This window comes from Eretmochelys imbricata, chromosome 7 (genome assembly GCF_965152235.1).
Source record: "Eretmochelys imbricata isolate rEreImb1 chromosome 7, rEreImb1.hap1, whole genome shotgun sequence".
In the NCBI taxonomy this organism is placed as follows: domain Eukaryota; kingdom Metazoa; phylum Chordata; order Testudines; family Cheloniidae; genus Eretmochelys; species Eretmochelys imbricata.
The window spans coordinates 22874546-22891188 of record NC_135578.1 but is presented as its reverse complement, the minus strand read 5'-3'; the positions used below and the strand labels follow the sequence as shown (position 1 = coordinate 22891188).

At 51.1% G+C, this 16643-nt stretch overlaps 1 protein-coding gene across 1 annotated transcript in view; it reads right to left on the bottom strand.

Moving 5' to 3' along the window:
- Positions 1–15112, bottom strand: part of PODXL2 (podocalyxin like 2) — a 37715-nt gene extending 22603 nt beyond the window's left edge. The window contains exons 1-2 of the mRNA XM_077821468.1: positions 15067–15112; positions 1290–1583 (exon numbers count right to left, since the gene is read on the bottom strand). Coding sequence (XP_077677594.1) covers positions 1290–1583; positions 15067–15112 — 340 coding nt within the window. The remainder of the gene's footprint in view (positions 1–1289; positions 1584–15066) is intronic.
- Between the last annotated feature and the right edge of the window lie 1531 nt (positions 15113–16643).

The window sequence follows — 16643 nt, the reverse complement described above, 5'->3', positions numbered from 1 at the left end:
AGTACAGTGCATGCAAGGGCATGAACATTTGTGCATCCTCGCAAAAATGTGTTGTACCCCTGTAAATTAGATTGCTGCTGCTGCTTGCTCAGCCCTCATCCCAGGTGGAGTGCAGGCCTTTCTAAGGTCAGAGGAATCAGTGCAAAGAGAAGACTAAAAGACTGCAGCTTTCTAATTCCGGACCTCAATCAAGTCAGGAAAGTGCCTACTGAGAAAGAGATGAAGACACAGGATGTGGCGGGGGGCAGAAGGGATCGGGCTGAAGGTCAGTCTCCTGCACTGTATTTAAACATGCCAAGCCTGGAATTTAGAGCAGAATCATGTGGGATAATCTCATAAGCTATAGGAAAGCCTGCAAAACACGCCCCTTCCCTATCCCGTCCCTCTCCCAGTGGGCGTCTCAAAAGTTAAGTCGTCTTCTGCTAAGGAGCTCAGGGAGATTGAGGAGGGGGTTAAAGCAAGAGCCCTATTTATATAGACAAACACAGGCAGGTTAGTTTCAACTTGATTTTTGTAATGTCAACATAGAGGAAGTTCAGCTTGGATGCAGCAGTGGGTTCCAGTGGGCCTGGAAGGAAGCGGGTGGCATGTATAGATTTATGTTCTCCAGGGGAGGCTCAGCCCAGGCAGAGCAGTGGGTTCCAGTGGGTCTTGTATGGGGGGAAGTGGGAGAGACTGTGTATATTACCTTCTCCAGAGGAAGTTCAGCTCAGATATGGCACCCAGTTACAGTGAGAGAGTCCTTACTTTTTGTCCCAGTTTTCTAGCTAGCCTGACAGGCTGCCCAAGTAAGTTGGTTGACTCACTTGACAGGACACAGCCAGCCAGATCCTATTGGCCATACTCTGGCCAAACTACTACTGAAGTCAAGGCTTAGAATTGGGCCTAGTGAGTTCAGCTGGGACTCAAACCCAGGCCCTGCCTGGATTACCCAAGGCTTATGCTCAGAGGACTAGATTGCACTTAGTTTAGTTCACAGTAGCAAGGGAAAAGAGAGAAAGGTGACTGAAGGGAGAATAAGAGGACAGAGACAGAGAGGGGGAGGATGAGGCAAGCAAGAGACAGAGATAAAGGTGATTCTTTCCTTAGCTTGTGAATAATGATCCAGCCATACCTTGGTTTTTAATATCCACCCAGGCCCAGGGCTCCCTAGGGACACATCAGACACTGAAGTGAGATAACAGAGTTGATGTTTAATCCCAGCTCCTCTTAGCAAGAATTATGTCAGGGCAAGGGAACAGAGTCTCCCCCAGAGGAAGAAAGGAAAGAAAGGGATAAAAATAACCTACCTGTTGCTGGTCCCAGATCCAGGCTGGAATCGTTGAGATCTCCCCCGTCTTCCCAGAAGTACTGGGGGGGCTGTAGGATCTTGGACTCCTCATTCTCCTCACTGGCAAAGCCTGATCCCGCGGAGGCATGCAGGGCACTGAGGACAGGGTCAGGCTCCGTAGCTTCCAGGTTGCTTTGCTCATGGGAATCCAGTAGCTCCAGATGGGACATCATTGTAAACTCCACCAAGGAGGTTGAGGTGAGACCCTCGGTGGTGGGCTCCTCTGATGAAACAAGGCAGATGCACAAGGTCCCTACACAGTGACAGGGAGACCCATGTCAGAATAACAGAGTGAGAGAGGAATGGGAACTGATGAAATGAGACACATGCGTTTTGAGTTGGCCACGGGTTCCATTGCTCCAGGCACAGCTGTACTGGGTCAGACCAACAAGACCATATAACCCAGTAACCTGCCTCCTGTCAAACCAGATCAGCCCATCTAGCTTCCTGCCGCACTCTCTGAAATAACCCCCTACCCTCCTCAGGTTGAGGGCACTGTTAGCTTAGGACAAAAACAATCATGGCTGTTTAAGAAATATACACAAGAAGCTACACAGACACAACAAGTTCACCTCCAGACTCAGCTGGCGTAAAGCAGTGTCGTTCTGCTGAGGTCAGTGGTGCCCCAGGCACTTACCCCAGCACAGCTCCATGGACTTCAAGGGAACTAGGCCGATCTACTCCTGCTGAGGATCTGGCCCCACTGAATTTATTAGACGCAATGTGGCTGGGGCCAAAGCTGCCTGATTGCAGTGGACCCGAAGAAGACTCTGTGTGGCTCAAAAGCTTGTCTCTTTCACCAACAGACATTGGTCCAATAACAGATATTACCTCGCCCACCTTGTCTCTCCAATATCCTGGGACCAACATGGCTACAACTACACTGCATGATTACAGTGGCGACATTCAAAATTCTGAGCCCATAAGAAGGCTCGTGTTCTGGAAGATTGTGTGTTTGATTTTTCTATATTCGTTTTAAGTCAGATTTATGCTAAATGACAAATAAGCAGAGTAGAAGGGATAAAAACGCAATGCTGTTTGTCTTGGGCCAATGGATCCGAAGAGAGGCTGATGCAGCCATCAAGTTCAGAGCCCCATGTGGTGGTTGTCTGATAACCTAGATAGGCTGGAAACATAACAAGCTAGATTGCTTCCGCAGTCCCACCCATTTTCTAAATAATACCACCGTATGTTACATCCCTATAGGACCCTCTATCTCAAAGGGCTTCCCATGCTGCACACAGACAGCACCTCTGAAATGCACCACCTCTAGGGCAGACTGCATCAGCACTTTGCACAGCGGGAGGGATGGGGAGGTAACATTTTATCCAAAGGCTCCAACTTAGGCCAGGGCATCTTGGTGCATGCTACAGAGACTGACACTTAGTTTTAAGATCTTCCCTAAACTGCACAAAACTCAGTTATGTATGAGAAGGATGAATGGCTGAGTTGACCCAGCCAGCGTTGAACCTGTGGTTCTAGACCGGGGTGGGCAAACTTTTTGGCCCGAGGGCCACATTGGGGTTGCAAAACTGTATGGAGGGCCGGGTAGGGAAGGCTGTGCCTCCCCAAACAGCCTGGCCCCCACTCCCTATCCGCCCCCTCCCACTTCCCGACCCCTGACTGCCCCCCTCAGAACCTCTGACCCATCTAACCCCCCCTGCTCTTTGTCCCCTGACCACCCCATCCTGGGACCCCCACCCCCTATCCAACCCCCCCTGCTCCCTGACTGCCCCAACCCCTATCCACACCCCCACCTCCTGACAGGCCCCAGGACTCCCACGCTTATCCAACCCCCCCCCGTTCCCCGTCCCCTGACCGCCCCCCCCGAACCTCTGCCCCATCCAACCACCCCCTGCTCCCTGTCCCTGATCTCCCCCCCGGAACCTCCGCCCCCTGCTCCCTGTCCCCTGACTGTTCCCTGGAACCCCCTGCCCCAGCCCCCTTACCACGCCGCTCAGAGCAGCATGTCTGGCAGTCACGCCGCCCAGCCGGAGCCAGACGCGCTGGCGTGCTGCCCTGCAGGAGCACGCAGCCCCACCACCCAGAGCGCTCCCCGCGCGGCGGTGTAGCTGCGGGGGAGGGGGGACAGCCTCCCCGGCCGGGAGCTCAAGGACTGGGCAGGTCAGTCCAGCAGGCCGGATGTGGCCTACGGGCCGTAGTTTGCCAACCTCTGGTCTAGACATTACCGACCTGGGGCTTACCCTGCTAAGCCACCCTCTGGAGGGAACAGTTGCGTTAATGCACGTTCACGTACTGCCCAGCCCCACCAAAGTGTGCCCTACTGCCTAAGCACAGAAGCATCTCCGTTCAGATATAAATCTGCAGTTCTGGAACCGTAACAATCCATTTGTCCTGAAGCGACTCGGTGTCAGTGGCATCTCCTAACCAGGCTAGGAAGCGCCCAGTACTCTGAATACGAGATAAATACCTTCATCACAACAGGTTAGAAAAGATACCAGTCATTATTTACTCTGTGGGGGTGGGGGTGAGAGAGACACATTCTCTGCATGTGTGTATACCTATTCTGGTGGATCCCCCAGGAGATGTATACAGCAAGCCAAAGTAACTGCATGACCTTATGATTGTAACCCTGGCCCTCCTTTTCCCCACCCCGACTGCTTGTATCATCTGCTGTGCTGTAACCACCATTAGACTGGGAGGTATTAAGGGAAGGGAACATAGCTGTTTCATTTGTCTGCAGGGCCTATGGCACGCTGTGGTCAATTACTAAATAAATAAATAATAAGGGGATGTCCTGCCTTGCAGGCTGAAACGGATCACAAACACTGAATTCTTGTTAAACACCCTTCCTGGAGAGAAGGCAGAATTTTAAACACTCAGGGTAAAATCCTGGCTCCACGGAAGTCTATGGGAGTTTTTCCATTGACTTCAGTGGGGCCAGGATTTCACCCCAGGACTCTCTCTCTCTCCATTATCTCCCTCCTAGGAACATAGTTTGTTGTACAGGGCACGTTACACATGTAATTCAGCTCACTCACATGAGCCTTATACAGCTCTCTTGCTCACTGCGACAGCCCTCTACAGAAGCTCAGCTCTTCCCTACAGGAACAGAGGCAAGGGGCTCTTCCCCATAACTGAGTGAGCGACCCTTCTATTTTGAAACACCTGGAGAGTGGAGAGTTAACTGCCATTCACTATACCAGGGGTGGCCAACCTGAGCCTGAGAAGGAGCCAAAATTTACCAGTGTACATTGCCAAAGAGCCACAGTAATATATCGGCAGCCCCCCATCAGTTCCCCTCTCAGTGCCTCCTGCCTACTGGCAGCCCCACCATTCAGCACCTCCCCCTCCCTCCCTGCACCTCCCGACAAGCTGTTTCATGGCATGCAGGAAGCTCTGGGGGAGACCAGGCTCAGGGGAGGGGGCGGGAAGGGGTGGAGTGGGGGCAGGGCCTGTGGCAGAGCCAGGGGTTGAGCAGTGAGCACCCCCCGGCACACCGGAAAGTTGGCGCCTGTATCTCCAGCCCCAGGGTCGGTGCCTAGACAAGGAGCCGCGTATTAACTTCTGAAGAGCCGCACGTGGCTCCGGAGCCCCAGGTTGGCCCCCCCTGCACTATACCTACACGGAACAAACCTTTCGTGGCAGCACTGTACACAGGGACCGAGATGCTCTCAGATTTAGGGTAGAAGAACATATCCAACATGGGACCTTGTCAGTTTCTCTTTCATACTTTTAAATACAGACTAAGCCCATCTATAGTGATGGTCATATTCCAAGCACTTCACAACCATCTAGTTAATTAATCATCACTAGAGCTTTGGGACATGGTTAAGTATTATGCCCATTTACTTACAGGGAATCTGAGGCATGAAGGATGTAACACCTAGGGATATTCCCTCTAGATTCCAGCTGCGGAAGCCAGAAGTTGCCAGTTCCCAGCTGAGGGCTCAGACCACCCCTCCCACGCCTGTACAGAGCTCTAGAGAGAAATCACTTGCCATTGTTCCTGGGAAACTTGGGAATGACGGGCTGCATTTCTCAAGTATGCTGCCTGTGTTTGGCCTCAAGAGTCTTTTCACTACTGATGTAGGAAATATTTATTTTCTCCCCCCACCTGTTCCCAAGCACTGCTTGGTTTTGTTAATTTTGTTCTATTGATCTAAGACAAGATCAGCTCAGCCCAGCACAGATAAATGGAAAGAAACTATCATAGAAGCAGCTGCATTATGGAAAGAAAAGCTACTGCAGCATAATGCAGCCAGTGGAGACACTTCTCCAGGCATCCCAAGGGATGGGCAAACTCATCGGCAGGTGGCTGAGTCACTCAGTGGGACTGAGACATCCTGAGCTTTGCAGCAGAAGCCCAGACATGGGATAGTCCCTGACAGGCAATGACTTCGCAGGTTCAGTTCTACTGGAGCGCTCTCCTCTCTCCGCTTCTAAAGAGCTTAAACTGACACAATTTTGTTCAGGATTTTCTTGTTCTCATGCAAAAACAGCTGGTAATTGATTATGTGTATTAGAGTAGCACCTTCAGGCCCCAGCTGGGAGCGGTACCCCTGTGTGCTAGAAGCCGTACACACGCACAGTAAAAAACAATCCCTGCCCCCAAAGAGCTAACAATCTCAATGGACAAGAGAGACACAGAGTGGGAGAAAGGGAGTATTATTTTCCCAGTTATAGAGGTGAGGGAGCAGAGGTGCAACAACACGCCCAAGGTAATGTAGTGAGTCTGTGGCAGAACTGGGAACTGTACTCTGTTCTTCTGAATCCCCACATAGTGTCTTGACCACAAGGCCACCCTTGCGCTCTCAAATGCCCAGGAAGGCCTAGGCTGCTACACACATGGTTTGTTAGTGAACTGCTGGGGCAGTAACAAGAGGAGAACAGCACAGCTCCTTTTTTCTGTAGGTCCCACAAAAATGGCGGCGATTTATTTGGAGTTGGGCATCTCCACCCTTCCTCGTTACTTTGGCTACAGCAAAATGGTGGTGGCAGATAGACATTCTTGGACCTTCCCCACCAGGTGGTTATAACTAGGCTGGGCAGGATTAGATTGAAATCATCAGTAGTTGGTAAACATCGACTTTCCCTGATACACAGAAATAGGGTGACTGTATTTTCTCAAAGGGAAAATCGGACACCTCACAGGGCCAGCCCAAGGCCCCCTGCCCCCGCGCGAGCCTCCCCCCCAGCCCTCCCTGCCACTCATGTGGGGCCGGCCTGAGGCCCCCCTCCCCCTCCTGAACCCCGTTGCCACATGCCCGCGGGGCTGGCCGGAATCCCCCTGCCACCCACCCTGGGCCAGCCCAAGGCTTCCCTCTCCCCTCTACGCGCGAGACCAGCCCGAGCCCCACCACTGCCCGCCCAGGCCCAGCCCAAGCCGCTCCCCTGAGCCCTCCCTTTTGTGCGGGCTGGCATTGCTGCTCGCCCCCCTCTCTCCCGCGTGTTCCTCCAATCCCTGATAGGGGTTGCACCCACTTTTTGGCAAAACTGTGCAAGATGATCAGTTGGCAAGAGCAAACAGAACAAATGTCCAGTTTTGCCAAAAACATCGGGATGGCCAGGACAGGGCTAAAAAAGGGGACTGTCCTGGCCAAAATGGGACATGTGGCCACCCTACACAGAAATCAGTGAACAAAATATCCATCGACAGCAGACAGCGAGCACAGCCTCCCTTGCATTTGGTGCCCACAGGAATCTGGTATCCAGGCCCCATGGCCACATAGGGGGCCCTCTGCAGCCCCACTGTCACGGCCTTATTAACTCATTAAACAGTTAGGAGTGCAGGGTTGTCCCTGGGCCAGAGCTGTTCAGTGATGGGGTGGTCTCCCTCATGGCCAGGGACTTGTCCTCCTCCTCACAGTCCTAGGCAGCCCTGCTGTCATGGCCCGCATCCATGCAAGGAGCCCCCCACAGCCCTGCTGTGAAACTGTGAAAATATATTAACACTGTTTATTTATAACCTTTTCTTCCAGTTATTATGACTGATCTTAACTGTGGAATTTACCAAATAATAAAACTCAAATTCTGCTGAGCCCAGAATTCCACTACCCTCAGCACAAGATAAAATTACTTTGTCTCAAACTCTGGAGTGAGTTGTCAGCAGAGATGGTTCATGTGGGCACTACCTGCTTTCTCTAGGAACATCTCCCAAATGCAAGTGTGCCTCTGCATCCAGCATCAGGTGAAAGACCAAGTAGTTGCTTTAGTCCCTGGGAAAGCCCCGGGTCTGTTGCAGGGTGTTTACTTTTGTAATAGCGTCACAGAAGGGTTAGATGGAGGAATTGGACTCAGGACACCTCCCCGTCCTGGCACACACTCGCAACCTAGTTCTCTGCTATCCTGCATTTCCTGCATTCATTTACACTTGCACACAGTGAGTATAAAATGCAGCCACCCCACTCACACGCATGGGAGTGTTTTACATCCACTTTGCACAGTTGAAAGGGGCAACACAAGGCACAGGGGCCTGGAGAATCAGGCCCAGGATGTCTCTTTGGAATCTTTATTGACACACCCCTCACATTCTCCCAAGTGCTTCCTAGGGAGGCCCATGGCAGTTGTCAAGACAGGCAAAGGATGACTCAAAGCAGAGGCAGGAGCATACTTCGAAGGAAATGGACCAATGGCTGGAGTGGAGATCCAACACCCACCAAGGCTGTTCCTAAGCCAGACTCCTTTGGAGAGCAAAGGGGGAACAAACAATTTCCATTTGGTGTCAGTTTTCTGACACGGTACTTTAAATATAGATCAACTGATAGGAGAACAACACACACAAGCAAACAAAACCCCATGACTGCAGAAGAGATCGAGTGGGGAGTTTTAGCCAGGACGCATTGGTTCCTTCAAAGGGGGCATGTCTCTGACTGGCAGATTCTGTACAACAGCCTCCCAGCTGGGTGTGTGACAGGCACCAAAGGGGGTCAGGAGGGTCTCAAGTTGTCCCCAACCAGAAAGAGGGCAGCCATGACACAGTGAAGGGAAATGGAGTATTCAGGGCTCCAGCCAAGTTTGGTCCTGCTGCTGTCCAGCTTCCATTTCAAGCTTTACCCCGAACAGATCCAAGGGTTTTCCCAACGAATGTTATTTACCAGGGTAGCAGGGTCAGGAAAGGGTCACTTGCTGATAATCAGTTAGGACAGCAGCACAATGACTGGCGGAGGGAAGCATCTACTAACGATGTCCCCTCCCCCTCCAATCCAAAAACTCTGTGTAGAATGGAATAGCTGAGGGAGCAAGGCCCAAGGGCATTAAGAGAGGAGGGAGATGTGGGCACAGGGAGCTGAGGAGGGAAACGGATCTGGAATTAAGGCTAAAACTTACAATGACAACCAGCTTGTCCGGCTATTATGTAGGTTCTTTAAAGCAGTGTGAAACACAAAACAAAAACGAACTGAGAAATCACAAGGATAATTCTGATCCCAGATACGGATGGAGGAGGAAGAGAAGGAGAAGGAACTTGACTTTCCTCGTTTGAGTCGCTGCTCTCAGATGCTCCTGTCTATCATCTGCACCATTAGCAGCCCCATGGACGCTCAATGACATGGACTAAGAAACATACTAGAGGCTCAGACCCCAGCCAGAGTTAATCGGCCTGATGTGTGCTCATTGTTACAGATTATCTGACCCCTGTTCCTTCCCCCTACGAGATTCCTCGCCTCCCCCCCACTCTATTCCCCCCTTGCTGTGTCGCTCTCATTTACTAGTGGAACATTTTAAATTGAATGCTGGATTAAGAAGCCTAGGGGAGCTATCATTTCTAATTAGGGTTTTGGAAAACAGTTTGAAGGCTGGCATGCCTCTGGCACAGTCCAAGGGGTGAGCACACAGGTGCCTTACCAAGGGCTCCTTCTAGCACACTTATCTTCCCTGGGCCCCAGTATGTTTCCTGGGATACTGGGATGTAGGTATGTGTGTGGGGAGGCCGGGGTGGTGGTGGTAGTTTAATGACCCATCATGGGAACAATTCTCCATTGACTGGAAAAGGATGGGCAAGATGTGGCCTGACAGGTCTTTGTAGTTGGAGAGTTTTTGCCGGGAGGTTACAGAGGATGCAGGATCTCTATGGGAAGGGGTAAGTCTGTTTCATCATGCTCCTTCCCCACCCCAGAGCCACCAAACCAAGCAAGACGGGGGCTCTTGCACTAAGACGACCTTGGGGAATGCTGGGAGGGATGGAGAGGGCGCACCGCAGTTAGCACAGAAGGGCACACCAGACGGTTTTGCTGTTTCAGGGAGGATGCAGGAGAGAATCTAGGCCTACACGTGGTAACTGGTTCTGCTCAGGCAGTGCTGGAAACTGCCTCCCCTTGGGCAGAGGCTACCTCGCCTCAGAACCACGTGGCCCTGATCTTGTGGTCTTATTTTCAGAGCTGCTGAGCACCCCCACCCCCAGCTCCCATTCACCTCAACTGGTTGCAATTTTCAATCAGCAATACAGACACACAGCACTTCTGAAAAACCAGGTCCTTAACACGGACCAACTATGAAAGGTAGGGCATGCGCCCATCATCAGCATGTGTCACGACGCTAGGAGGATCCAGATGCTGAGCAGACCATTGCCCAATGCCTCCTCACACATGCAGTGAAAACTGATCCCATCCACCAGCACTGAACAAACCCAACTCGCCTCCCTCCCCCACCCCATTCATTCCAGGATCCAGATCAGGATTACTCTCCTTGTTTTCAAATCCTCACAGACCTGGTTTCTTTCCCCTTCCTGGTCCTTCCATTCTTCTAGTAGCTGCCTTCTGCACCTCACGCTGTCTGGGAAAAACCTACGGATCCTTCTGCTCCATCACCATTCCAGGGCAATTCCACTATCAGCTGAAACATCTCTCTTTGCCCTTGCCTCTTATTTTTCCTCCCAGTTTACTGCATAACCCCTCAAAGTGTTATAGGATCTGAGGTGTACCAAATAAAGCTACATTATTGGCTCCAACAGCACAGCTGTTGCAGAGCCAGAGCTCCTTGACCAGAGCACAGAGGAACAGGTTTCTAAGAAACATGCTAGAGGCCCCATCAGCCCAGTCAGCCAAATGGTGTTTACACTGACTTTGCCAGAACTAAGCTTAAACACAGCAATTAAAATTCAGTTCCAGCCCGTGCGTACAAAGGGTCTCCCAGGACTTCCTTCTGTTATATGGTACACTGTGTTGATCCCCTCTACTATATTTATATCCAAGCCACAGGATCCAATTTCAACAGTTTCATGCTGTGGTTTAGTCAGGACCTCATGTATATTCCTTAACTGGACTCAGCCTCTGGACATGTTCAAGAGTTCAGTGAAGTTTTGTGACACCATTTAAAACACTGTTCATTCCACGCTAGACTACAAAATTGAAAGGAGCAAAGAAAGACAGTAGTGTAACCAGGCTTGGTTGTAACTGTCATGTTGAGGGAGAGCTCTAATATCTTTCTCTCTCACACACACACAAGATCTCTCTCCCCCCATCAAGGAATCCATGCCTGAATCCTGCCAACAACCGGGTTTAACCAGGGACATGAACAGCACGGGTCTCATCCTAGCTAAGCAGGGCACAACTGCCTTGCCAGGATCCCTGCCCCTATAAACAAATGGCTGCATGTGTTTGCTTTGCCTCCGTTGTGCCTCTGCCCAGGCTGCACTCGTGCGGGTGACAAATAGCTTGTCTCCATTCTTTTGGGATTACGTGTTTAAATAACCAATGAGAACTGGCAGCAAATTCACACGGTCGCCAGCAGCAGGACTCAGTGCACCTTCACCCTTCACCCCCTTACACTGTACTCTGCAGTCTAGCCTGCTTTGTTGCTACCGTTGGCTTATTTTACCCACAATACTCTAGAGCTGCTACCCACTCTGAGCAGAGGGGAAACTTTTATGTGTTCTGATCTGTAGCCTGTCGCCTGGAGCTTCCCTTCGAGGTCTTCATGTAATTATTTCAATCCCTGATGCCTATAATTAAGTGAACATTTCCTTATGTTACTGAAGAGGCAAAGGAAAAATTGACTGCAGGGAATTTTCATCCATCCTGATTTATGCTCCCTAGGCGTGGGTTCATTTATACAGTACTAACGAGGAATTGTCTAAGCGGACAGACGGAGGGGAAAGAATTATCTAATAGAGCCTGGCACTCACACAGCCACATGCAGACAGACACCTGGGGTGATATGGGGAGGAGGAGGGAGATGTTTTTCTCTTAACCTCATAAATTTACTATTCATGAAAGCAAAGGGCTTAGATAACTGGCTAGAGCCAGGCAATGCTCAGGCAAATGGCATGCTGATTAACAGCCAGATCTGACAGTGGACCTCAATTCTGACTTGCCACCACCCCAGAGCTTGGCCAGTGTCCCTTAAACACAATCTGCAGCAGCTAGTGTTTCATTCCTGGGTCTCAAGCTGAAGCTCCATCAATACACCTCATTCCTGTCCTGCAGCCTCCCGTTCTATTCCAGTTTTGGGGCTCCCCTGCTATACCTCATTTCTGTCCTGCAGCACCCCCAGTTATCCCAGACCTGAACCTCTCCTCAGCTGGGACTGCCAATCATGAAAACCTATGTGCAGGTTTTGCAATGTAGACTCACTGCAGAGTCCTCATTCTTCACTTGTAACCTCTACACTAGGTAAGAATCCAGGTCTCCAGAGGCAGCTAGCTAATGAGTTCACCCACTGGCCCCCCACAACACCAGTTTCACTAGCCTAAGGATTCAGCTGGTACTAAGTTATGCCCTTCTCGGTGTCTCCTCCCACCCCCATATTATCTAGGTGCTATTAGAGAGAAACAATCGGGAGACTTCTAAGGAACAAACCCCTTTTTGTTGCTGTCAGATGGAGGATCACGGTAAAGGTACAAAGCCGCATCTCAGCAGAGAGAGAGGCCCTTCCAGAAGTTGGAAGGAAACTTGGAAGGTTTCGCCGGTCTAGGCATCTCCACCTGATATTGGTATAATGTAGCCCAACTCCTGTAGCTCCCAGATGAGGTTTAACGCCACCTCCCAAGTGCCTGTCTGTGTAATTAATGTAGCTTTAAAATAATAATTGTGAAGTTAGTGTTGGTGAAAGTTGCTGGCTTTACAGCCCAGAAGACAGCTTCGATGCACAGACCAGTTACAGCCTGGGAAGCAGCAGAGCGACTGTCCCACATACGTATTGCTCCCTTCCAGGGACCTCCCCACCTCACCCTCCAAGGATGAGGGGGTCATTGTCTCCATCCTCATTCACTGCTGGAGTCTCCTGCAGAAATGCATATCAGGGAGGTCCCAGCTGTGGTGGCTTTCTATGCTGTAGAGAACTTTTCACTAGGAGATGGGCTGAGACCTTATCCTGTAACAGTTGGATGACCCCAGTGGAAAGAGGGGTAGCCACTGGATCCCTCCTCCTCCTAACAAAGACACACTCTGGTGGCATAATTTAAACCACATTTGGTTTCTGAGTTCCCCACCCCACCCTATAACCTCACTGGTGGGTCCCTCTTTCCCCATTTTGCCCCCACTATCATATCACCAATTTGGGAAGGGGACATGTACCCAAAAGGGTACATAATCACTTCTGGACCACCATAAGTAGAGCTCCATAAACTGAGGTGGGCTGCATAGTCAGCCAACAAGCAAAGATTTGCCCATTTACCCCTATCCCCACATCAGAGCTCTGCCGATTTAAGATGCTAAGCGTACTAGGGATATCCCTGAATCTCTGGTGGTGCAGTGCTCCACTCGCTCCGTGATGCACTCTGAGCTGTATTTGCAAATCGGAGTGCCAGCACACAGAGGTAAACAGCTGAATCAGAAATCAGAGACGCAGAAGAACTGTTAGGTTGCAATTTGTCAATCTCCCTTCACACAGCGCGGGAAGGTTCCTTACAGCACATTCTTATATGACTGGTGCAGCTTGGTTTGAAATGTATTAGGTGATGGGAGGTTCACCCACTATGGGGGCAGGAAGAAACCACAAGTATTTGCAGTTGGGACACCATTGATGATTCAGCACCATGGTGGGAGCTGGTAGTAGACCCCTAAATAGGCCTTCTGATCCTTTCTGTCCTATAACGTCTCACTTCATTATTTTAAAAAAATATATTATTTCTGTTACGGTAGTGCCAAGAGACCTCAATCAAGGGTCCAGGATTCATTGTGCTAGGCACTGCACACCAAGAATCAAAAGATAGTTCCTGCCCCAAAGCACTTACAATTGATACCTCTCCTTCAGCTGTTTTGGGGGTGTGCTTTTGACTGACATCAAGAAGTGGGATATTACTGACCCCACAGCACATTCTCTAGTGCAAACGAGCTACCTCTTTATGAAACTGGCCCTTCATTACGCTCAGGGAGAGAAGCTCCCAGATCCAGCATAAGATGCCTTCAAACCTGGCTACTATCAAATGATCCCAGACAAAGAAGGCTTACACTTCTAATGCTCCATTTCAAAGTTCTGTTTTCACAGCACTACCCCAAAATTCAAACTACTTTTCTTTTAAAAGGCAAAACTCTCTTTCCCAGAGTTCTTTGAGAGAGGCCCCTTGTTTGAAAACATCTCCAAGCAGATTATATAAAAAAAGCAGCACAGACCTCATAACTAGTCTAAGTATAATTACTTATGTGCTTAATCGGCTTTAATAAATGCCCCACCCCTTCTCCAAATTTCAAGATTAGGATCTTTGGGGCCAGTGAACTTGTTTCCTTTTTTTTTTTTTTTTTGGGCAACTTCACAGTGGTTAGTAAACTGAAAAAGCCCCTAAATAAAGATATTTTTTGTGCAGCACAAGATAGGGGCATCTCTATAGCCCCCTTGGGAAAAACAACAGCATGCAAGAATCCCAGCTCAAAGAATGGCATGCAGAAAGCATGCTACATTCAGAGCTATTTCCACCCTCTCCATAATAACACCGCTTTGTTTATTTCAGTTGGACAAGTGCTTATTGTAGCATACACCTTCCCTGCCCAAAGACATTTTTAGCAGCCTTAACACACATTCTTCTTCCTAAGAAATAAACTTTTAGAACATATAAGTAGCAAATGATTCCCCCCTCCCCCAAAATCCTCACACTACATAATAATAATAAAATGATTCTTACAACTATCATGGAGTGGACATGCACCCTTCATAAAATCAAATTAAGGAAAAAGTATAGAAACGAAACTTGGGTCACAAAATCTAGACTTGAAAGACTGAGCGTAATCTTATATCCCTAAAAATAGTGGTTTAAGGAGGGGAGAAGCTGCCCAGCCAAGATCTCAAAGCTGCACAGAAGTAAAGAGCACATTGCTGTGAATTTTAGCACATAACCCAAACTCTAGGGAAAGATACAGAAGAGGGGGGGTTACTCACTAATAACAAGTCATGTTCCCTTCTGGGGAGCTACCTAGCTCATTAGAGGTGAAGGACCGGCAGATCAGAGTGGTTGTGGTTTCTTGTCTCCCTATCTCTTCACATTCACACCCAGCGAGTTATTGCTTTATTTAATAATTCAGTAACAGAAGAGACAAGAGAGCGGAGGTCCCATTTACTTGGCCAGGTGCTGGGGACCAGAGCCAGTTTGGTCCCTATGGTCTATTCCCCAGGACTTGGCTCCCTGGTGATAGAGAAGTCCTAGTTAGTTCACCCCACTGGTCCCCAGACAGGATCGACCCCACCAGTCTATTATTCCCAGGGCTTTGTCCAAGCTGCTTTAATGTAGCAAGTCTTCTGCAACTGACAGAACGCTGCTGGGATTGCAGCAGCTTCTCCCCCCCGATTTCATTCGCTCTCCCGCAAACAAATCACTTTAAAATCAAAGCAACAAAGGCACTCACCCCAGGCCAGCAGCACCGCCAGGGCCTGGTGCAGCCGCAGCTTCATGGTGCTGGCCGTTGCACTTCTTCACTTGGACCTGGATTCTGCAGCTGCCCGCGGGGCTCTGCCCCTCCTGGACACAGCAACCACCTCTCTCCCCTGCAGGTCCGCCTCAGACTGCATCTCCCCACCACCAGCAGCGGAGCTGCAACTTCCCCCCAACCCCCTCCTCCCGCTGGGCTCCACTTGCTAGTGTCAGGCTCCCTAGGGTAGGGGATCTGGAGGGGGCGGGGTGGGGAGCTGCTCAATGGTCAATCCGTGCACAAAGGGAGCTCGCCCAAAGCCGGGCAAGAGCAGCCGCCGCCTCAGCAGCCGCCCTGCCAGACGCAGCCCGGGTCTGGTGCTTGCATAAAATCAGCCAAATCTCCCAAACCCACGGCGTGGTGCATCCTCCTTCCCGGGGCAAGGGGGGGCCGGGGCAAAGGGGGCTTGCCCGCGGCGTGGGCACCGCGTCTGCCTTGCGCCTAGCGGCCGGCTGCAGCGGCTTTGCTCTGTCTCCCGCAGCCTCCCAGGGCAAACCTCCACCCCGCCTCCGCGGCTGCGGCGGCGGCGGCTGCTCGGGATGCCCCGGGTTCCCAAGCCGGGGAATTACAATTCATCCCTCCCCAGCGCTGCGTTCCGGCCCCTGCCCGGGACCAGCTTCCCCCGGGTCCTAGAGAGAGGCCGGCCAGCGCCCTGCTGAGGGCGCTCACGAGCGACCAGCCTGCGGGCCAGGCTCCGTGGGAGGCAGGAGCGCTGGCGGGCGGGAGGGGGGTTTACCCTCCTTCCCTGCGGGGTGTGTGCCAATGAGAAGCTCTCCGGCAGAAGCGCCCCCGGACCACCGCGAAGAGGCTGCCTGCTGGGGAAAGCCTCTTGCCCTTTGTGCACACGAAAGGCTGTTTCCTGGGAGAAGGGAGGTGCTTTTAACAGCACAGGAGAGAGCTACAACTATCATCATCTAGCTCTCAGGTGGCACTTGTCACTGGCAGCGGGTACAAAAGCCGGCACGCTCCAGAGCGGGGGGGTTTGAGCCACTCAGGACAGAGACAGGGCCCTAGCTACAGCCTTCAGATTCCCCTGAGTAAAACCATCAGATCTGGGCCCAGCGCTGCATAGAAGCAGAGCGGGTGGAAATTATCCAAAGGAGACATTTCCCCCAGGGAAACAAGAGCCTGTCCTCAAAGCAGACATTATTCGCTTTCCCCGCCCAAGCAAGTAGCAGCTGTAGATGTAGATCATATCAAACCAACATTTTTCACATGGAAACTCTTAATCCAGAGATTCTCAAACTGTGGTCCGAGCTCCATTCAGGTGGTCCGCAGACAGTTCCCTCTAAGGTGCACACCTGAGCTGCCACACCCAAGAGAATGAAAGGCCACCCACCTAATTAGTGGAGCCATGTGCCTGGACCCTGGTGAAGATGCACAGGTAAGGTGAGGTGGTGGCCGGGGGGGAATGGGGGTAGGTAGGAGGGGGCAGTGGGGTGAGAAGAGGGGGTGGGGGGAATTTGGGACGTGCAGGGCTGCAGCAGCCAGAGAAAGGGGTGACTTTCCCCAGC